This window comes from Narcine bancroftii, chromosome 4 (assembly GCF_036971445.1).
Source record: "Narcine bancroftii isolate sNarBan1 chromosome 4, sNarBan1.hap1, whole genome shotgun sequence".
Lineage (NCBI taxonomy): Eukaryota > Metazoa > Chordata > Chondrichthyes > Torpediniformes > Narcinidae > Narcine > Narcine bancroftii.
In genome coordinates, this window is record NC_091472.1 from 63,395,805 (window position 1) to 63,418,569 (window position 22,765).

Here is a 22,765-nt window from a genome sequence, read left to right on the forward strand (position 1 = left end):
CTTCAGCCCAATTTGTCCAAACCAGCTAAACTGTCTATCCAAGCTTGTCCCAATTGCCTGTGCTTGGCCTTTATCCTCCAATTCTTTCTGATCCATGTACCTGTTTATATATCTTTTGAATTTTACCAATGCACCCAGTTTTACTACGCAGCTTGTTCCATAGACCCACCACCATATGTGTGAAAAGAGTGTCCCTGAAATCCCTTTTAATCTTTCTACTCTTAAATCTATGCCCTCCCCACCTTACACACCAGGAAGAAAAGTCCCAGTCTATCCAGCTTTTCTTTATACAGGTGCTCCCCTACTTACAATGGTCCGACTTATGATTTTTCAAAGTTACGATGGTACAATAGCAGGACGGTCATTATTTACTTTCATGTAATATGTTAAAGTAAGGTATTCGCGAGCATCGTTAATTTTTCCATTATGCATTGATAATTCCTCCAAGGTGAATTCTTTTTAGCCTCCTTGGTCAATCACTTCTTTTTGTTCAGTTGGAAAGCTTGCAATGACTGATACAACACTGTTGGGAGAGAGCAGGATCAGTGAGGGGACTGATACAGCGCTGTTAGGAGAGAGCTGAGCAGTGGGATCAGTGTTGGGAATGATAAAGGGCTGTAGAGAGGGAATGGGGGAGTGGAATCAGTGTGGAGACTGATATAGCACTGTCGGGACAGAGCAGGGCAGTGGAATCAGCATGGGGAATGATATGGCGCTGTCAGTGCCAAGGGGGGGCATTTGTAGGCATTGCCCCCCCAAGCAAAGAGCTGTGCCCTCCATATACTTGTGGCATTGCTCGCTGTCAGACCCACCCCCGCCCATGTCACTAGCATGCGTCAAGCGTCACTAGCGTCTAGGTTGATGCACACTAGTGACTCCCCACGCAATAAAATCAGCACTTTCGGCTTCTACATCAGAGGGATGGAGCTGGTTTACATCTGTTCAACAGATAGGCCACCAGCACCCCCTCCCGTTGAGTGAGTTTACGAATGTCGAACTGTGCCCCCCACCCAGGTTACCCTAATGCCCCCCTCTAACATTCGTTCTGGCGCCAACCTTGGCGCTGTCGAGAGAGAGCAGGGTAGTGGGATCAGTGTTGGGAATAATAAAGGACTGTGGGGAAAGAACAGTGCAGTGGGATCAGCATTGGAACTGATACAGAGGTGTTTTACAAGGTATACCTGTATTCTTTTTGACTCACAATTTTTCGACTTACGATTAGTTTGCCAGTACACAACCCCATTGTAAGTTGAGGAGCACCTGTAATTCATGCCCACCAGTCATGGTAACATTCTTGTGAAGTTAAACCTGGCAGTTTGCATTAGCTTACACGACATTTTCTAAAATTTGCAGGTGAGGCTACAACAATGCTCACCACATCACTGGTACAGATATACAAAATAATGATGGTGCAGGTGTTGTCTGCCTACACAAATCAAGGTTGCGTCTTAAAATTGGAAAGCCACAAATAACTCATTATTAAAGTTTAAAATAAAAATTCAATTTACCTTTGGAATGTATTCATCCCAATCTATGTACCCAATGTTATCTGTAGCCAAACGAGCAAACAGGTTTACCAAATTCTGTCAACACCAGAAATAAAATGTTTAAATTCTAAAACATTAAGGTACGACAAGTGAATTCAATACAGATATTTCAGAAAAATTGAAAAATGCTATTTACTGAAAAATAGAACATGTTCTTTAAATCACAATTATTAAACTATTAACCTCCAAGTGTTCAAGATGTTAATTTTTCACATTAATAAGTTTCACCTGACAGGTCCGTATATTAAAATGTGTTGGTAACTTTTCAATTATTCAAAAGTGAAAAATTTGAGCAAATGAAATTATATGACCTCACATTTTATATTTTTGTATCATTGCAGCTACTTGCAAAATAATGGATACTATTCCAAAAGAGAAAACATTAGGAGGTACAATTAAAAATTGCTTAAAGAATTGGGCTTCTAGTGAGCTTCAAAAGCAGGAGATAAATAAGGGTTAGCATGTAGTGGACCATGCACAGAGACATGACTGGCCCACAAAATAGCCAACGAATGCAACAACTGCGCAGACAAGGGGGTGATACTGGCCATCGTCCCAGGTGACCTCCTGCATGGCGGGAAGACGGTGAATTGTGGCAGGAATGCCGGCCAATCGCAGGCCGGTGCTCCAAAGATACGGTGCCCTGACATCAATGCCTGGGGCCCATATAAACACGATGGCCAGTTCAATAAACCAGTCTCAACTTCAAGGCTTTGGTGTGCATGTCGTTCTTCTCCACGCCCGTGTAGCGCGAACACAACATTGGTGACCCTGACAGATCCAACCAGTAGTTGGACACGAAGTTGACAGATGAGGTGGAGCCAGCGACCATCCACACGATCTCACTCAGGCTCCCAACGTTTTGGGTGTCACAGTCACATGTGTGGTTTGAGCAGGCCAAGGCTCAGTTCCAGCTTTGACACATTGCTGCCGCCGACACCTGATATTTCTATGTCGTGAGAGCACTCAATCAAGACACAGCAGCAAGACAAATACGCAGCTGTCAAAGAGCTGTTAACCTGCATTTTCTGGCTCTCCAGGCCAGAGCGCACTGCTCAAATGCTGCATATAGACAGAATGGGGGACAGGGCCCTGTCCATCCTAATGAACAAGATGCTCACTTTGACTGAGGGCCATAACCTTTTCCTGCTCTTCGAACTGATCTTTCTGGAGCAACTGCCCGAGGATATCCAACTCTTGCTCACAGATGAGAATTTCAGTGACCCCTGGAGAGTTGCAGCCCAGGCAGACATGCTCTGGAGAGTGAAGAAGATACCAGTGCCATTGTAGACCACATCAGCAAGCTCCATGTCAATTCTGCTACTATCATCAGAGATGAGGCGCGGAAGCCCGTTGATGCCACCCTCTCTGCAGGTTTCTAGGAAACGCCCTGGCCAACCGTCATTGATGGCTGCGGCAGTTGGCCCACGTGATAGCCTCCTCTACATTTGGAACTCCTTGTCAGGCAGGCTTTTCCTGGTCAACACCAGCACCAAGATAAGAGTCCTGCCCCCGCAGGCCTCAACACCGCAATGGTAAGCAGGGCCCAGCTCTGAGGGTAGTTAACAGCACCTCCAACCGGACTTTTGGTATCCGCAACAACTGCCTTCGATTTGGCAACAGCCGGTTTACATGGCATTTCACCCTCGCAGCAGTGGTGCAATCTCTCCTGGGGGCTGACTTCCTTTATGCCCACTGCCTGCTTGTAGATCTCAAGGGATGACACTTGGTGCACACCAGAATTTTTCAAACTTTACCTCTGGGGAAAGCCAAACTACCTGCCCCCCACCTTGACTCTATAACATTTTCAGATAACAAGTTTGCCCATATCCTGGCAGAGTTCCCATCAATAGTGGCACCACAGTTCTCTGCGGCTGAGCCAAAGCACGGGGTAAGACACCACATTTTGACTGAGGGCCCCCTGCTCCACGCCAGGGCATTCCGGCTCCCTCCCAGAAAGCTCAGCCTAACGAAGGAGGAGTTCAAGAAAATGGAGGAGCTAGGGATTGTGAGGCATTCCAACAGTTCCTGGGCTTCCCTCCTCCACATGGTGCGAAAAGCAGCAGGGGGTGGAGGCCATGTGGCGACTACCGCCACCTCAATGAGGCCACCACACCCATCAGATATCCCATTCCCCACATCCAAGATTTCGCTGCCGTCATGCACGGGGTACGGGTGTTCTCCAAGGTGGACCTCATCCGGGGGTACCACCAAATTCCAGTTCCCCCGCAGGATGACCCCAAGACCGCAATTATAACCCCCTTTGGCCTGTTCAAATTCCTACGCATGCCCTTTGGTTTGAAAAACATGGCACAAACTTTCCAGCGGTTGATGAACGCTTTGGGCTGAGACCTCCCATTTGTGATCATCAATTTGGATGATATCCTCATCGCTAGCCGCAAAGACCACGTCACCCACCTGAGACAACTATGCACCCAGTTGAATGAGTTTGGTTTGACAATTAACCCCACAAAGTGCCAATTCGGCCTGGACACTATTGATTTCCTGGGGCACAGAATAAGCAAACACGGGGCAACACCCCTCACCAAAAAGGTCAAGATGATTCAGCACTTCTCCAAGATATGTATAGTAAAGGGGCTACAGGAATGCTCCAGTTTGATAAACTTTTACCACAGATTGATATGCCCACATCAAGGGTCCCCTTTTCGTGCTGATGGCAGGCAAGTCAAAGGATATTACCTGGGACGATGAGTCTTCGAGGCCATTCCAGAACCCCAAATACATGATGGCCAACGCCACCCTCCTGGTACACCCCAGACCAGAGGCACCTACCGCTCTGACAGTTGATGCCTCCAGCACAGCGGTAGCAGGCGAACTGGAACAGCTCATTGCAGGCCAGTGGCAACCCCTGGCTTTTTTCAGCAGACACCTCCACTCCCTACAACTCAAATACAGTGCTTTTGACCGAGAGCTCTTGACACTGTATCTGGCAGTAAGACATTTCCGTTATTTTACAGGTTGGTAATTTAAGGTCTTCACCGATCACAAGTCGTTGACCTTCGCCTTCCACAAGGTATCGGACTCATGGTCAGTCCGTCAGCAGACACACTTGTCCTACGTGTCCGAATTTATCACGAGCATACAGCACATTGTGGGGAAAAGCAATGTGGTAGCCGATGCTCTGTTCATGCCCTGTCCCAGGAAGTCAACTACATGGCCCTCGCCAAAGCACAGCAGCAGGACCCTGAGATCTCCACATATAGGACAGCTGACTCTGTCCCCGTCGGCCCAGGTAACAACAGTGTGATGTCTCCATTGGCAGCCCTTGCCCCGGTTGCATGGATGCGCTAGGTTTTCGACACCATTCACAACCTGGCGCATCCGGCAATATGATCCACAATCAAGATAATGGCTGGCAGGTTTGTCTGGCACGGCCTCTGTAAGCAGGTCAGCCAGTGGGCCAAGACCTCCGCGAGCTGCCAGTCCTCAAAAGTGCAGACTCACAACAAAGGTGCCCACACAGACTTTTGAACCAGCGCAGCGCAGGTTCAGTCACATACATATTGATATAGTGGGGCTGCTACCAGTTTCCCATGGGGGAAATACCTGCTGACCATGGTTGACCACTCCACGAGGTGGCCTGAGGCGGTCTCGCTGGCTGATACCACCACAGAACCGGTCAGGGCACTCATCGACGCATGGGTGTCCAGATTCAGGGTCCCAGAGCACCTAACCTCAGACAAGGGGTACAATTTACTTCTGGGCTCTGGGCAGCACTGGCTGACTTCCTGGGACACAGCTCCATCACACTGCAGCATACCACCCTCAGGCCAATGGCTTGGTGGAGCAGTTCCACATCCTTGATGGCCCATCTCAAGGGTCCTAACTGGGTAGATGAACTACTTTTGGTACTGCTGGGAATTTGCACTGCACCAAAAGAAGACTTCAATGCCTCGGCAGCAGAGATGGTCTATGGCACACCCTTAATCATTCCAGGGGAGTTCCAAGCCCCCAACAAACATCCAGAAGACTCCATGGCCACCCTTGAGAACTTGCGGCAAAAACTGGGATCCCTGGTCCCATAACAACCCCTTCTGCACGGCCAGTCCAAACAAAATATCCCTAAGGACTTAAGGACTTGCCAGTATGTGTTTATGCAAAGGGATTCACCCCAGCTGCCCCTACAACAACCATACGAGGAGCCCTACAGGGTCATCAGGGACAATGGCTCCACTTTCATCCTCGACATCGATGTTAAGGAGGAGACCTTTACTGTCGCCTGGTTGAAGCCATCACATCTGGACTCCACTCCTCCCCCGCGACGCAAGGGCTGACTGCCCAAGTCAACGGATAATGGCCCGATTGCCAGTTCCAGGGGCGGGGGGGGGATCATGTGGTAGCCTGCGAACGGAGACGCGGACCAGCCCACAAAATACCTGACGAACGCGGTGACCGGGCAGTCCTGGGTGTGACACCAGCCATTGTCCCAGGCCGGCACTCTGATGATGCAGTGCCCTGACTTGGGCCCATGCAAACGTGAACGCAATAAACCAGTCTCGACTTCAAGGCTTTAGTGAGCGTGTCGTTCTTCCCCACGCTCTGTAGCGCGAATGCTACAAGCACATGAATTCAGACTATGGGCACATGCAATTATAGCACAGCTGTCAATGACATTGCCAGGAGGAAAGATATGCAACAAAAAAAAATCACTGAAAAAATGCAGAGTTCTTGATCATTTTTGATCTAGAGAACACTGTAATTACAGGAAGACTGATAACATGAATGATATGAATAAACTTGAAAATGTAACATACTGAAGCTTTCAAGACCCAGAGACCAATGTGCATTAGCAAGGAGTGTATGCATCTTGGGGAGGATATGACAGAACATATTTTTTGATGAACTAAAGATTATGGTGAGTGGAAACAAAGTTTATCCAGGAGAGCATCAAAATCATCAGGACTTCCAGCAACAAATGGGGAAAAAAGTAACAAAGCTTCAGAGGCAAAATCAAGCATTCCTTCTAATAGAGGACAGAGAGATGGGGGGTAGCCTTGGAATTTAGTCATAAACAAATTGCAGATGGTTGGGCTCAGACTATATCCAAATGAGAAATGTTACCAATTACAGATGAATGGGAGATCTCACGCAGGTTGAAATACTTGTTTGGAAAAGCATGCAACTCAACTAAAATTCTACGCCCAAGAAATTGCAAAAAGACAACGAAGGGATTCAGGGATCATGAAAAGTTGGACAGAGGTATTGTCAGTGTATCACAGATTCTTGATGAATTCTCATTCTGCAAGTCAATTAGGACTGACTTACCCCTTCCCACTGTGGAAGATTCTGAACTGTGATATAAAGGCCCATAAATTCATCAAACCAAAGTCTGCAAGACAGTAAATATGATATATTCATTAATAAATGATGTGCATTAAAAAAATCACATTTCTTTTATAAAGTATATTAAGCATGTGGGAATCCAAAACTTATTTAAATTATTTAACTCCTGTGATGCTGAATGTGGGGGAGTTTAGATCAGGAAAGACAATAGTAGCAGAAGTCATTGAGTTGAAAATGATTAATAATATTTTCATTCCAGGTATCTATTTTTTACATTTTAATGGAAAGTTGTCATGATGTAATTTCATCCTCATATCAATGATAACTTCCTTAATAAAAAACTGGAGAAGGCTATTCAGCCCTTAGGGTTCCTGCAGTCTCGTTTCCCTGTATACCTATGACCTATTTGTTCTCATATCCCCTTTTTATTGATCCTTTTTGCACCTATCTGCACTACCTTGAATGTAAACTTACAGGTTGAAACGTGGGTGAAAAAGGCAAATGCAATGCAGACATTCATTTCAAGAGGAATAGAAGATCAGGGATCTGATGTTGAGGCTCTATAAAGCACCTCACTCACAGTATTGTGAGCAGTTGTGGGCTACTCATTTAAGAAAGGATGTGCTGACATTGGAAAGGGTTCAAAAGGGGTTTATTAGGATGAGTCTGGATAATGAAAGGGTTATTGTATGAGGAGCATTTGAAAGCCCTTGGCTTGGATTTGTTGGAATTTAGGAGAATGAGGGGTATCTCTTTGAAACATTTTGAATGTTGAAAGGCATGATCAGAGCAGATGTAGAAAGGTTGTTTCCCATAATGGGAGAGTCTAGGACAAGAGAGCACATCTTCAGGATTAGAAAAGATCCAAAGGATGGTAAATCTGTAGAATTTGTTGCCACAGGTAGATGTGGAGGGCAGGTCATTAAGGCTGAGATTAATAGGTTCTTGTTTACCCAGGGAATCAAGTTTATGGGGAGAAGGCCAGGCAGTAAGGGTGAGTGGGAAAATGGATCAGCTCATGATTGAATGGTGGGCAGACTGGATGGGCTAAATAACTTATTTCTGTTCCTATTTTTTTTTTGATCTCTTATGGTCTTATTTCAGTGAACACTCAACTAACCAGCATGCCTTATGAAATTGGGAAAAAAATAAAGCACTCATAAAATGCACGTGGTTATGGGTCCAATATGAAAACTCTACGAGAATATTGTTATGCCTCACCAACAGCAATTGAAAGACACATAAAGAGATTGATTAATTTAACCCAAATTTTATTAACAATTGTCAATAATTATCTCAATAAACTCAACATCCAACTATATACTAACAATGGTTATTTAGTGTTGTGTTACAATATTAATATTTGGGGAGAATTTATAAGATTTAGAGTAGGTCACATACATACACACATTTTAAAACAGATCTTATTTGAAAGACTGAAGAATTCACATTGCAGGATCTCTGGAGAATGTAAGCACCTTTCACAAGTAGGTGCTAATTGAACTGATGTCATAAAATGCTTGACCATTGTCTTGCTGAAGTCATGCTGTCTATCAGTACCCTTTCTGCAAAGCTCACAGAAAGGTCAATTCTAGATTTTGATTACCTAAGATAACAACTTGAGAAGAAGAAAGAACTCCTGTTGTTTGCTGGAGAAGGTGAGGGTTTTGCAAGACATGAGTCACATGCTCTCTTTGGAGTTCAGTTGGAAAAGAGAGAGAGTTGAGTTAACAGCTCAGTCAGTCAGTGTGTGGGACACTGACAAGTAACTGAAAAGTGCAATCCAGGGAGAACTGTTTGAAACTGATGAAAGCAAGTTCCAGAGCAGTAGATGGCTGGAAGTACTATCTGTCTGATGTTTCTCTTAAAATAGAGGAAGGAATGGAAATCTGTGGTAGCTTGAAGAGGTTACCATCTAGAAGACCCTGATGGGGCAAGTTTCATCTGTGAGACCCCGAGGTGACTAGTGGTGGTACCTCAGTTGTGGAAATCCTGAAGCAACAAATATCTCTCCTCTGCAAACCCTACAAGAACCTTCCTGAGCAGTAAACATAAATTCTGTGCATAGTATGGTGATTGCCTGGAACCAGAGAATTTGGAAGAAGTGAGATTGAACTGTGAACCAAAGAACTTTTCTTGAATTTACACACACACACATTACATACACGTGCACTTGGAATTAGAAGGGGGTAATTTGGGTTAGTATAGAGTATAGTGTAAGAATAGAGTTAAGTTAAAGTTTGATTCTATTTTCATGTTTGAAGTTAATTAAAAATAACTTTTGTTTTGAAAGCCACTTGTCTTGGTGAATGTCCAGAGGAACCCAAAACCCAGCAGCAATAGAAATTCACCAAGACAAATAAATTCTTAAATAAAAGTTGCTTTTAATTTTCTTTAAACATAAAAACAGGATCAAACTTTAACTTATTACTATTAACTTAACCTACCTTAACCCCCTTCTAATCCTAAGCGCACTTGTATGCAATGTATATGTGTTCAGGAAAGTGCTTTAATTCACAGTCTAATCATTCACTTTTCACTGCAATTCTTATATTGTGCATAGAAAACATTTATGAATTTACACCAGGCTCTGGTGCTTAAAGGTAAATAGTTGCTGTTCAGTAAGGTTCTTGTTGGTTTCGGAGAGATATTTGGTGCTTGTTGGACACACACAAACTGATTTCCTCCGATCAGTCTTTTCAGTGTCTTGCCGAAGAAACTTGCCCCATCATGGGTTTTCCAAATGATAACCTCTTCTTCCAGGTCACCACAGAGTTCCTCTTGTTTCCCTTATTTCAGCAGAAACACATTTCAACAGGCTGAACTCAGAACTCACAACCCATCTTCAAAATGGGGTTTTCAACAAGCTGCCAGCTTGCCATGTTGCAGTCTCAAAAGCTACTGCAGAACTGACTTTCTCTCTCTCTCTAAGGGAAATCCTGTTTGTTCTTTCATCCCTCTCTCTACTTATATAAACCAGAACTTCTTACAGGGCTCCAAACCAAATCCTTGAAAGATCTTTATCAGCACTTGAGCCCAGACTTTTCATTTGCAGCTGCTTTTGAAATTCTTTCCAAAGCAGTTCCGTTGTTTTTGCAAAAATCACTGGTGTCTAATGTTTAGCTCCAGCAAAGCTCTTGCATTATAAATGAGATGTGTTTTGTTACTCTATTTGTGAAGTGACCTACACTGAACCCCCCACAATCTATCTCTTTTCAAGACATTTATTTATAATATAAAATATAATATAACCTGCAACAGTGTGTATGTGGAAAAAACTCAGACCATATCAGTCTAAACCCAAATGCCCTAAAATAAATTCCCAAATCAAAACCACAAGTCAGTCTCATCAAAAGAATTGTCCACAGAATCAGGTCTCCAGGCTTTAAAGTCTTTTTTAAATTATTGATTTAAAACTTTCTCCATATATGTAGTAGTCAAAGATTAATATAATACAAATTGCAAAAACAAACTAGAAACTACTATCCTCCAAAACCTCCCCCCCCCCTCCACCACCACCAACCTTCAAAATAATTGATATAAAGATACAATATAGTTATGTAAAATAAAAGGAAAGAAGAGTCAGGATTGCACATTTGATTAAACAGAATTCTTTAATACAATTCAGAGAAGATTCTTGCAGGTCCAGAGGCACAGGAAGCAGAACAGTACAAATGTAAACCTAATATTTGAGTATACGGGCAACAAATTTGTAAAAGCGTTGCATATTTATTTCTCAAATTATGTGTAATTTTTTTCCAAAGGAATACAACTTTGAATTTCTGCTAATGCAACTTTAACAAATTCCAATTAATATATTGAAAGTTTTAATTTAGGTCTTGTTCCTTCAGTATTTCCTAATAAAAATAAATCTGGATTTTGCAGAAATACAACACCTGTAACTTGTTCTAAAAAATTCCCTAAATCCACCCAAAAATGTTCCTATATCCTCACCACACCTACCACATCAATCTGATAAGTCTGATTTCAATCGATTCAATTTTTGTGGTGCAAGATATAACTAATGTAAAAATTTATACTGAATTATAATCTTACATTAATAGTGTTAGTCAAACAATCACTGCAAATATCTGCCCATCCTTGCTCATCAATTGAAATATTCAAATCTAGCTCCCACCTCTGTCCAGATTTATGAACTCCGCGTTTAGGAGTTCCTATATGTAATAAAGAATATATTGTCAAAGTAAACATTTTAACAATTCCTCTCCTCATAAGAGTTTCCACTTCACTACAACCAGGTAACAACATGGTTGGTCCTAGCTTGTCTCTCAAATAACTTGCCTTTCCATAAAAATTTCCTAATTAGTTTATTCAAATTTTGAAAGAATTTCTGTGGTAGTGGTATCAGGAGGGTCTGGAAAAAGTACTGAAGACGTGGAAATATATTCATTTTAATGCAATTCACTCTTCAAATCAATGTTATCGGGAGAGTGATCCATTTATTTAAATCCTGTTTAATTTTCCTAAGCAAGGGGAGATAATTCAATTTATATAAATTTTTAAGAGCATTATCTACTCTAATCGCAAAATATTTGATCCCATTTGCCGGCCATTTAAATTGTGTATTTCTTCTGCAATCTATGTAGTCTCCATTTGTGAAATCTATTATTTAAATTTTTAATCCAATTTATCTTATATCCTGAAACTTTCCCGAAGTTAGCTAGAATCTCTATGGAAAAATTAACTTAGAAATACAATAAGGATTACAACTTCCCAACTTTAAATATCATTATTGGATGGCCCAGATGAAACTTGTCACTTCCTTCTTCGACAGAAGAGACAAGCCTTCATGGGTAGAAACTGAACTGCACAGTTCGGGGAAAGAGTGGCAGAAGACAAGCCTTCATGGGTAGAAACTGAACTGCACAGTTCGGGGAAAGAGTGGCAGAAGATTTTGTGGCGGCCTGCAATTGCGGAGATCAGGCCAGCACATCGCGCGGCAGCAGGCGCGGACAGAGATCGCTAAAGCGACTCTCAGGACAACGAACCAGTGGGGGTAGAAGCTGGGGCAGCATCAGACCAACAGGCCTAAATGGCATTGGTCAAGCTGCCCAGCTAACCCAGCAGAAACAGGCTGGGAAAGAAGGGCATTCATATGTATTGATGTTCTCACCCACTATTGTTATTCATATGACTGACTCAGTTAATCAGCAAAAACGGCGGGAACTTGAACAGTATAAAGGCATTCTTTCCAGCCCTAATAAAGTGAGCTTAACCTGCACACTGTGTGTGTTTCTTTGTAGCAGTCAGCTACAATTGGTGACCCTGATGGTTTAGAAGGAATCTAAACCTAGCGATGGAGAACAAAGCAGCAGTCAGCGCAGTCGGCCTGAAGCTCCCAACCTTCTGGACAGTTCGACCCGGCCTGTGGTTCGACAAGACGGAGGCTCAATTCCAAATCTGAGACATCACACCAGAGACCACCTGGCCATGTGGTCAGTGCCCTGGATCCGAGGACTGCAGACAGAGTGGCCAACTTTATCCACAGGCCACCATCGGAAGGCACTTACACTGCCTTCAAAGAGCTATTAACCGAGACGTTCGGACTCTCATGGCGAGAGCAAGGAGCACATTTACGCCACCTGGATGGGTTTGGAGACAGATCCCCATCAGCACTCATCAACGAAATGCTGACCCTTCTGGGAGATGAGCAGCTTAGCATCATGTTTGAGCAGGTGTTCCTGGAACAGATGCGTGAAGACATCCAACTACTCCTGGCAGATGCGGATTTCACCGACCCCCCCCAGAAAGTCGCAGGACAGACAGACATTCTGTGGAAACAGAAACAGAAGTGCTCGGCTACTGTGGGGCTCATAAAGAAGTCCCAAGCAAGGAACAGCAGACAAGAGGCAGGAGGAGCAAGTCCAGCAACAGATGGTGCTTCTACCACAGGAGATGGGGCACCGAGGCCCGCTGATGCCAGTCCCCCCTAAGAGTTCCAGGGAAATAACAAGGCCACCCATTGCTGATGGCCACCAAGAGGGCCTCCTGTACATCTGGGACTCCCTGTCCAGCAGACGCTTCCTGATGGATACAAGAGCAGAGGTCAGCGTGATACCCCCGAAAGGGTTGGACACTAGGTGCAGGCTAGCGGGACCCACATTGAGGGCAACCAACAACAGTAGTATTCGAACCTATGGCACTCGTAGGGCCGAGCTGCAGTTGGGGGGCAGTCACATCGTGGGAGTTCGCACTGGCTGCAATGGAACAACCACTCCTCAGAGTAGGTTTCCTGCGAGCCCACAGCCTCCTAGTGGACCTTAAGGGTAAGTGACTCGTCGACACCGAGACCTACCAGACCATCGCACTGAGGGGTGCTAGGTTTCCAGCAGTGCACTTGGACTCTGCCCACAGCTTGGAGGAGCTCCCAGGTGCTAGCAGGATTCTCGGCAAACCTTTCCCCTCAGTTCATAATGGAGATGCCTCAACATGGCGTCAGACATCACATCCTGACCAAGGGCCCACCTCTCCTCGCAAGGTCAAGACAACTTCCCCCAGAGAAGCTCCGACTGGCCAAAGAGGAGTTCCACAAGCTCGAGGAGTTGGGTGTGGTTTGATGGTCAGACAGTCCATGGGCCTCGCCACTCCACATGGTGCCCAAAGCAACATGGAGACCACATGGCGACTAACGCTGGCTCAACAAAGCCACCACCCCGGACTGTTACCCCGTGCCACACATCCAGGATTTTGCAACAAACCTGCACGGGACAACAATATTCTCAAAAGTAGACCTCGTGGGAGGATATCACCAGATCGCAGTACAACCTGATGACATCCCTAAGACGGCCATCATCACTCCATTTGGGCTGCTTGAGTTCCTGAGGATGCCATTCGGGCTCAAAAATGTGGCAGACATTCCAGCGACTTATGGGCACAGTGGGCCGAGTCCTGGACGGCACTTTCATCTTCCTCGATGATATCCTTGTGGCAAGTAGAACCCGACAGGAACACAGTCAGCACCTCCGAAATCTCTGTAGTCATCTGCAGGAGTTCGGCCTCACCATCAGCCTGGCCAAATGCCAGTTTGGCTTGAACACCATAGACTTCCTGGGCCACAGGATTACAAAGGACGGGGCCACACCACTGCCCGACAAGGTAAAGGCCATCCGCAGCTTCCCAAAGACCAGTACAACCAAAGGTCTGCAGGAGTTCGTGGGTTTGTTAAACTTTTATCGCAGATTTATCCCAGCAGCTGCTCGAGTGATGCACCCTCTGTTCATCCTGATGTCCAGCAAAGAGAAGGACCTGACCTGGGACAACAAATTCGCATCTGTGTTTGTGGAAACCAAAGAAGCCCTGGCCAAAGCTGGACTCCTGACCCACCCCAGACCAGATGTACCCAAGGCCCTCACAGTCGATGCCTCAGGAACAGCGATTGGTGGAGTCCTGGAGCAGCAGATAGAAGGAAGTTGATACCCACTAGCTTTCTTCAGCAAACATCTGCAGCCCCCTGAACTAAATTACAGTACTTTCGATAGAGAGCTGCTGGTGCTGTACTTAGCCATCCGCCACTTCCGGATCTTTCTTGAGGGAAGGGTTTTCATGGACCACAAACCACTGACTTTCACCATGGCTAAGATCTCCAATCCCTGGTCAGCCCACCAACAGAGACACTTGTCTTACATCTTGGTGTACACCACCGACATCAAGCACTTCTCGGGCAAAGACAGCGTGGTCACGGACGCCTTGTCAAGACACAGCATCCACTCCCTGGTCAATGATCTGGACTTCACAGCACTGGCAGAGGTACAGCACCAGGATGACGAGATCCCACAGTACAGGATCACTGTCATAGGCCTTCGGCTTCAGCAAAAATGGCGGGAACTTGAACAGTATAAAAGCATCCTTTTCAGCCCTAATAAAGTGAGCTTAACCTGCCACACTGTGTGTGTTTCTTTGTAGCAGTCGGTTACAATTTTATATATAAATGGGCTGTTAATTTTATTATAGCTGGAAAAGAAACACCAATAATAAAACACATTTTGAGTACATGGTATAAAATGAATAATTTAATTGGTACAAGAAAAAAAATTACTCCAAAAACGCCCTTGTTTCAGAATAGACTAATTCCTCCAACTATGGATAATTTAATTCTACATACATGGTATCATTAAGGGATCAGGTATGTCTCAGATTGTTTTGTAAAAGGGCAATTAATGTCATTTGAACAATTTAAAAAATACAATATTTATAACAATACAATCTTTTGTTACTTTCAATTGAGATTTTCTTAGAGAAGAATTAGGTTCAACTATGACATTACCAGAGTGCAGTAAAATGGAGATACTAATTCGAAAGGGGACCACAAAGAAGTTCATATCAGTTATGTATTCTTTAATCCAATTGGGTACTCTTAAACAGTAGTTACGTATATCAAAACAAAGATGGGAATCAGACTTGAATATTATTATTGATGAGAAGACCTGGTTGAACTTATGCTACGATTGTACGACCAACACAATTAATGTAAGCTATAGATTGGTGCAATATAATTTTTTGCATCAGCTATATCTCACCCCGTAAAAAATACATAAATTAAATCCTAATTTTTCTGATATATATTTTAGATGCAGGGAAGAAAAGGGTACTTTTTTTACAATCCACCTGGTCATATTTCAAATTGAAACCCTTTTGGAGAAACTTAAGAGCTTTATTAAATCAAATTATTAGGAAACAATTGCCTCTAAGTCCAGAATTGTTTCTTTTAGGAAATATTATGGATGAAAGACCTAAATTGAGGCTGTCCAAACATCAATTATAGTTTCTTAAAATTGCATTGGCAGTGGCCATGAATGTATTGCAGTTAACTGGAAGTCTGATTCTCTCTTGGAAATAGCCCATTGGAATACTGAAATGCATAGTTGTGTCCCCCTGGAGAAAATTACTTACAATTTAAGGAATAAATGCGATATGTTTTTGCAGGCATGGGAACCTTATTTACAAAATGTAGGGTTGAATACTTAATAAATAGGATACTTATTCTATTTTGTTTCATTCCCTCTATTTTTTCTGGCTTTTATTGAAATTTTGATAAAAATAATTGGGCCTATTTTTTGTTGAATTGGATTCAGATTTAGATAGCTCTTTCTCTTTTTTCTTCTCTTTTTCTTCTTTCTCCTGTTTCCTTCTCTTTCTTTTACTTTTTTCCTTTTTTTTCTTCATTAGGGGTTTTGTTTGGGGAGGGGGAGAGGGTAATATTTGAAACATGTTTTAATGATTCACATTTAATAACTTATTCATGATGATCATTTGGTATTGTTTGGTAATAAAATTAAAAATAAAATATTCAAAAGAATATGCTCTCAATTGAAAATAACATGAGTATTTTGGGGTAGAGATCCACTGAAAGTTGGTTCATATAGACCGATTTCTTTATTAAATGTAGATTACAAAATAGTAGCAAAGTTTTAGCTAATAGATTAGCTAAATATTTGCCACAGTTGATTCATGTAGATCAGGCTGGGTTTATTGAGAATAAATATTCTGCAGACAATATTGCTAAATTAATTTCTCTGATTAATGTTTCTAGAAAGCAACCCAACCAACCAATGATAGTAGCTTTAGATGTCAAGAAAGCTTTTGAAAGAGTGGAGTGGAATTTTCTATTTAAAGTTTTAGAGAAATTTAAGTTGGGACCATTCTTTATTGGTTGAGTTAAGGCTTTATATAAGAATTCATCAGCCGGTGTGGTGACAAATGGACAAATATCATCCTCATTTACATTAACTAGATTGACTAGTGTAAGGTAAAACATCATGAGATGGGAATGTGTAGGGAGTTACCCTACAGTAACAAGAAGGGGAGGTGTCCTTGTACTCCTGTTAGGTAAAATGTGTAGGGAGTTACCCTACAGTAACAAGAAGGGGAGGTGTCCTTGTACTCCTGTTAGGTAAAACATCATGAGATGGGAATGTACAGGGCTGTAATAAGATGTGAATGCATCCTTGTACTTACAAGATAAGAGAGACATTGATGGATTGAGAGGCAGGAAGCTAGCAGGGAAAGGATAGCAACAGTTTTAGTCATTGGACAAGTAATGATATGATGATGTTCTAAGCACATATCCAAGGGTATAAAAAATCACCATTTTGCTGATAACGGCAGAATGCATTCTCCGACTAACATGGTTGGTCGCAAGTGTTACAATCCGGTAATAAAGAACAAAGAACCCTGATTTCGACTCAGCCTGGTGTTTGTCTCACTCATTCATGAACAAAGCAGACCTAACACTAGACAAGGATGCCCTTTGTCACCAGCCTTATTTGCGTTGGTAATAGAACCATTGGCACAAGTGATTAGACAAGACGTTAATATTCAAGGTATTAAAGTAGGCTTAGATTAATATAAAGTTAACTTATTTGCAGATGATGTTTTAATATATTTAACACGTCCTAAGGAATCCTTGGGCTATAATCAAAAGCGATTGGAGCAGTATGGTGAAATTTCAGGTTATAAAGTTAATTGGGAGAAAAGTGAAATACTGCTGTTAGCAAGTGAGTAAACAGATTGACACAAACAGTTGACACAATTTCGATGGTCAAATAAGATTAAATATTTAGGAATAGTTATTGATGTTGATTATCAAGCTAAATTATATACCTTTATTAAATAAAATTAAATTTGATTTAAATAGGTGGAAAGATTTACAACTAACTTTATTGAGACGTGTGAACTGTATTAAAATGGATATTTTTCCTCATATACAGTAGTTTTTTCAATCGATTTCTTATAAGCTTCCAAAGGAATTTTTTAAAGAACTAAATGCTTCAATATGATTATTTTTATGGAAAGGTAAATTATCAAGAGTATCGTTACAAAAATTGACATGGAAATATGCTTTAGGGGGACTTCAATTGCCACTGATATTTGACATAGATCAACCTCCTATTTGGGCTCAGGTTGAACGAAATATCAAAAAAAAACCTAAAAAAAGAGTATTTTGGGTTATTCCATATTTATTCTCAATTGTTCAAATGACATTAATTGACCCCTTTCATCTTCAACATTTATAAGCCCCTTACAAAACCAAATATCTAAAAATTTATTATCTTTTAAAAAGGTATAAGAGAATTTTGAGACAAAGGTATTTTGGGCACTATACGTCCTCTTGCATCAATTTCATCACTTACTTTCTTCTAGATATTAACAGGTACTTCAACAATGTTGTTTCTTTTTCACCAACCATCAATGTTGTATCCTATTTGTATATGAATTCTGCTTTTCTCTCTCTTGTATTTATTCTATTATAACCCATGCTGGTTTTTCTTCTCTTTCAAAAACGGAAGTAAAAAATTTAATTTGTGCCGCTCGATAATAGCTTTTGAAATTTGGAAGCTGTAGGCCTCCCAATTCATATTTCCATGTTAACTCTTGACATTTTACCTTTCCAGAGGAATTTCCTTACATATTTGTTCAATTTGTAAAAAATTATTTGAGGTATTAAAATAGGTAATGTTTGAAAAAGATATTGTATTCTTGGAAATTAACCCTTCCTACTAAAGTTATAGGTAAATTGATCCATTTTTAAAATCTTCCTCAACCTTTTTAAGTAATGATAAATAATTTAATTTATTTAAATTCTTCAGATTATTTTCTGTACAAATCCCTAAATATTTAATACCATCTTTTGGCCATATAAACCGGGTATCTCTTTGGCAGTGACTATAGTCTCCTTCCATTAATAGCATAATTTCACTTTTATCCCAATTTATTTTATAATCCAAAATTTTCTGATATTCTTCCAATTTAACATATAGTATTTGTAAAGAAGTCTCCGGTTCAGTGAAATATACAGAAACATCATCTGCAAATAAACTAATTTTATGTTCTTCCTGACATACCCTAAATCCCATAATTTCCAAATCACTCTGAATTGCTTCTGCAAGTGGTTTTATAGCTAAAGTAAATAAAGCTGGAGATATGGAACATCCTTGTCAATCTGACTTCGCCAACTAAAATGTTGCAGATACTTGTCTGTTAGTCATTATTTTAGCTTTAGAGTTATTATATAATGCCTTAATCCAGTTTACAAAGGTCAATCCAAATCCAAATTTATCCAACACCTTAAACAAAAAGTCCCATTCCAATCTATCAAATGCTTTTTCTACATCTATAGTCACTGCAACACTCGAATCTCTTTTTTTGGACTAAATGGATTATGCAAAGTAATCTGACCACATTTTCAGCCAAATGTTTCTTTTTTACAAAACCTGACTGATCCATATTTATTAATTTAGGTGGAAGTTTAGTCGTTAGATTTGCCAAAACTTTTGCAACAATCTTATAATCTATATTTAATAATGAAATAGGTCTATAAGATGAAGGTTTTAAATAGTCTCTACCTTTTTCAGGTATCACTGTAATTATTGTAATCAAAAATTATTCTGGCACATTATGAGTTTTTGAAGTCTGATCTAATACTTCCTTAAAGATAAGAATTAATAAATCTTTAATTTCTTTATAAAATTCAGGCAGGAATACATCCTCTCCTGAAGATTTATTACTTTGTAATAAACTCAAAGCCTCCCTCACCTCCAACTGAATAAAGGGAGCACTCAATTTAATTTGCTTTTCTGAACATAATATAAGCAAAATTGTCTTTGATACAGAGCTATTTATTTTACTTTTGTCTTTTAGCGATAAAATTTTTAAAGGATTTATTTATTTCTTGATACTTATCAGTAATAACATTAATGTCCTTTTTAATTGCATTAATTGTTCTTGAAACCTACTGTTTTTAATTGTCACACAACTACTTTATGTGATCTTTCACCTAATTCGTAATATATTTGTTTTGCTCTTGTTATTGCTTTCTCTATTTTTAGTGTGTAATACTGAAGTTTTTTTATTAATTAATTGCCTACGTTCATCTTCAGAACCCCGTTTTGAAGATCTTTTTCCAAAACTGTAATTTCTCTTTCTAACTGATCAATCTTTCTCATATACTCTTTTTAGAAGTAAAGCTTATTTGACCTCTTAAATATGCTTTCAAGCATCCAATATAATAAATTTATCATTTACTGAGTTCAAATTTTTATCACAAAATGTCCAAATTTGTGTTCTACCAAACTCACAAAAATCTTTCATTTTCAATAATAATGAATGCAATCTCCATCCCTAAATCATTTTCTCCTTGTAGGCATTTCAATTGTTATTAATAAAGGTGAATGATCAGATAAGATCCTGGCTTTATAAATAACCTCAAGAATCCTAGTTTGCATTTGTGCTGAAATTCAAAATAAATCCATTCTAGAATAAGAATCATGCCTACTCGAATAAAATGAATAATCTTTCATACATCTATTAAATTCAAGCCTCTCATTAATACCAATGTAATTTTTGTTGCTTTTGTTCTCATCGCTATTCAAGTGGATCTAACAATCAATGAACCTAAATAGAAATTAAAATTCCCTGCAAAATATTTTCATATGCCTCTGCTAAATTAAGAAATGTTTCTTGAATAAATTTCTCATCACCAATTTTTGGAGCATACAAATTTTTAAAAGTCCACAATTCAGAACATACTTGACAATGTACCATTACATATCTCCACGCAGGATCCGTCACAACATTTTGAATTCTTTTTGGCAAATCTAATGAAGATTCTTTTTCAAATCAAAATTACCACACCTCTTGCATTAGAATTAAATGAAAAGACACTATATATGCAACCCAGTCCATTTTTAATTTCAGGTGTTCTTTTTCAGTTAAATGTGTTTCTTGGAAAAAAGCCAATTCAACTCGCATTTTCTTAATATGTATTAACACTCTCTTCTTTTTTACAGATCTGTTTAATCAACTAACATTAAAATTTACAAATTTTATTACCATACTCATCTTTGTAAACTATAATCATATTACCTCCCCCTGCCGCAAATCTCCTCTTAATTTCATTGTCAGTATGCATCTCCTCCAGCAGTACAAATAGAAGAAAAAAGAAAATAGATAAAACATTCAAAAATATATACCACTCCTAGTCACGAGCATGAAGACCACACCTCCGAAGCCCTCTTTGGGATTGCACCAGGTGACCCTCTGTCACATGATGTCTTCCTCGACCAAAACCTTGCCTTGGGTTACACCAGGTGACTTTTATCACACAAAGTCATCTTCTTGAAAGGGGGCTGGAGAAGCACAAGTTGGACACACACTCTGGGAATCAGAGTGTAAAATCTGCTGTCAGAACAGCAGTGCTGGCACCCACGGCAAAGCAGCTCAGCCTCCTGCCTTTTAGCTGGAGCTACCGGATGAACACACTGACAGTTCGTTCCTCAGCGCGCTGGATGGTTTAACTGCCATAGCATGTGTCTTCGGCACTCTTGATTGGAGGAGAGTGGTGGACAGCAGCAGGCACGCTCAGTGAGCCCACTGTATTCAGCGCAGGGTTCTTGCACTCCACACAGCTGTTCACTCTCCCAGCTTGCTGCTCCAGCGCTCCATACAGCACTTCTCCTTTATTCCACTCCACAATCATTGTCCCTGGTCAGAAATAAAACTGACCATGGTCCATAACAATATCCAAGGCCAGAAATGAACATGCAACCCTAGAACTGAGATAAAAGTACTAAACTGCTATTCGGACATGATACTGCAGTGGCTCCCCAAGAGAGGGTACAAGTGGAATATGTTTTCATGTTTATAAATAATAATTAGAAATATTTGGCAAATGTTTCATTTTTTATATTTATTTTAATTTAGTCATACAGCACCGTAACAGGCCCTTTCAGCCCAGAAGCCTGTGTCACCCAATTAACCTACTACACCCCCCCCCCCCGGACATTTTTTAAGGGTGGGAGGAAACTGGAGCCCCTGAGGAAAACCCACACAGACATGGGGAGAACATACAAACAGTGGGGGATTTGAACCCCGATCACAATCACTGGCGATGTACAGGATTGCACTAACCACTATGCCAACCATGAATCTTCAAAGAATTTTAGTAGTTTTATCAAGTGTAATCTTTTTCCTGAAATCTCTATTGGTTGTTTCAACTCATTTTGTGAGATTCTCAGTCATGGTCAAGAACTGTCAGACAATAAAGCCTGGACTTTTCCCTAACAGAAGCAAGATAACAAAAAAGAAAGTATTACAATAGGCTAGTCACCTTCAGTCACTTTGGTAGTATTAATACAGAAGTAAAAGGTGAAGTTAAAGAAATTAAAGAAAACTAAAGACGGGTAAATAAACAGCTGCAAACTGACCTGAATCCTTTATGATGCAAATGAGGTGGAAGAGAGGTAGGGAGGAACATTTCAAAATAGCTGATTGCTTTCTGCATGGTGACATCAAAGGGACACATCAATGGTTGCCATTCATCTAACATCTCAGCTGTAGCTTCATCTGGAAAATATCTAACACAGGAAATTATTTCTGTGCAATCAAAATTCAAAGTTGTGTTCTAACAAATAGCCGCATGCAAATACCTACAAGCATACAGTATATTTGATTAACTCAGAAACAATTTTTCTCCAATATCTTTGTCCGCAAGCTTTAAAGCACATCATGGATCAAATAACAACATGAGACAGTGTGAACACTTTAGTTTAACTGCATGTAACATAAAATGGAAATAACTGTAACTCAATTAATCATTGGAGAAAAAAATAGACTTGTACATCTAGTTGGGAGTTAATTAACCTATAATTTAAAGGAAATCTGAGATTTAATATGAACATTTCTGTCCTGATATTCTAGATTTGTTTTTGAACAAGGATCAGTTTGTCAAATTGAAAACTCAACCTTAAGATCATCAGGGATTTCAATAGGTATCTAAAGAATCAAAGCACATTCTAGTAGGCGATGATGATCATACTTAAGAATAAAGCCACAAACAAACTACAGGCACAACGACTCATGCATGCATTCTGAAGCCAAAAGTTTGAAATTATTAGGGA

The 22,765-nt window shown here is 40.7% G+C and overlaps 1 protein-coding gene across 5 annotated transcripts in view; it reads right to left on the minus strand.

Moving 5' to 3' along the window:
• LOC138760627 (proteasome activator complex subunit 4-like) overlaps nt 1-22,765 on the minus strand; it is a 190,373-nt gene that overhangs the window by 138,610 nt on the left and 28,998 nt on the right. For all 5 annotated transcript variants that reach the window (XR_011355761.1, XM_069931418.1, XM_069931416.1 and 2 more), the window contains 3 exons: nt 22,073-22,222; nt 6,834-6,897; nt 1,509-1,583 (listed from right to left, as the gene is read on the minus strand). Coding sequence is in view for 4 of the 5 variants with exons in the window: in XM_069931418.1 (XP_069787519.1) it covers nt 1,509-1,583; nt 6,834-6,897; nt 22,073-22,222 (289 nt within the window). In the remaining variant the exon portion in view is untranslated. The remainder of the gene's footprint in view (nt 1-1,508; nt 1,584-6,833; nt 6,898-22,072; nt 22,223-22,765) is intronic.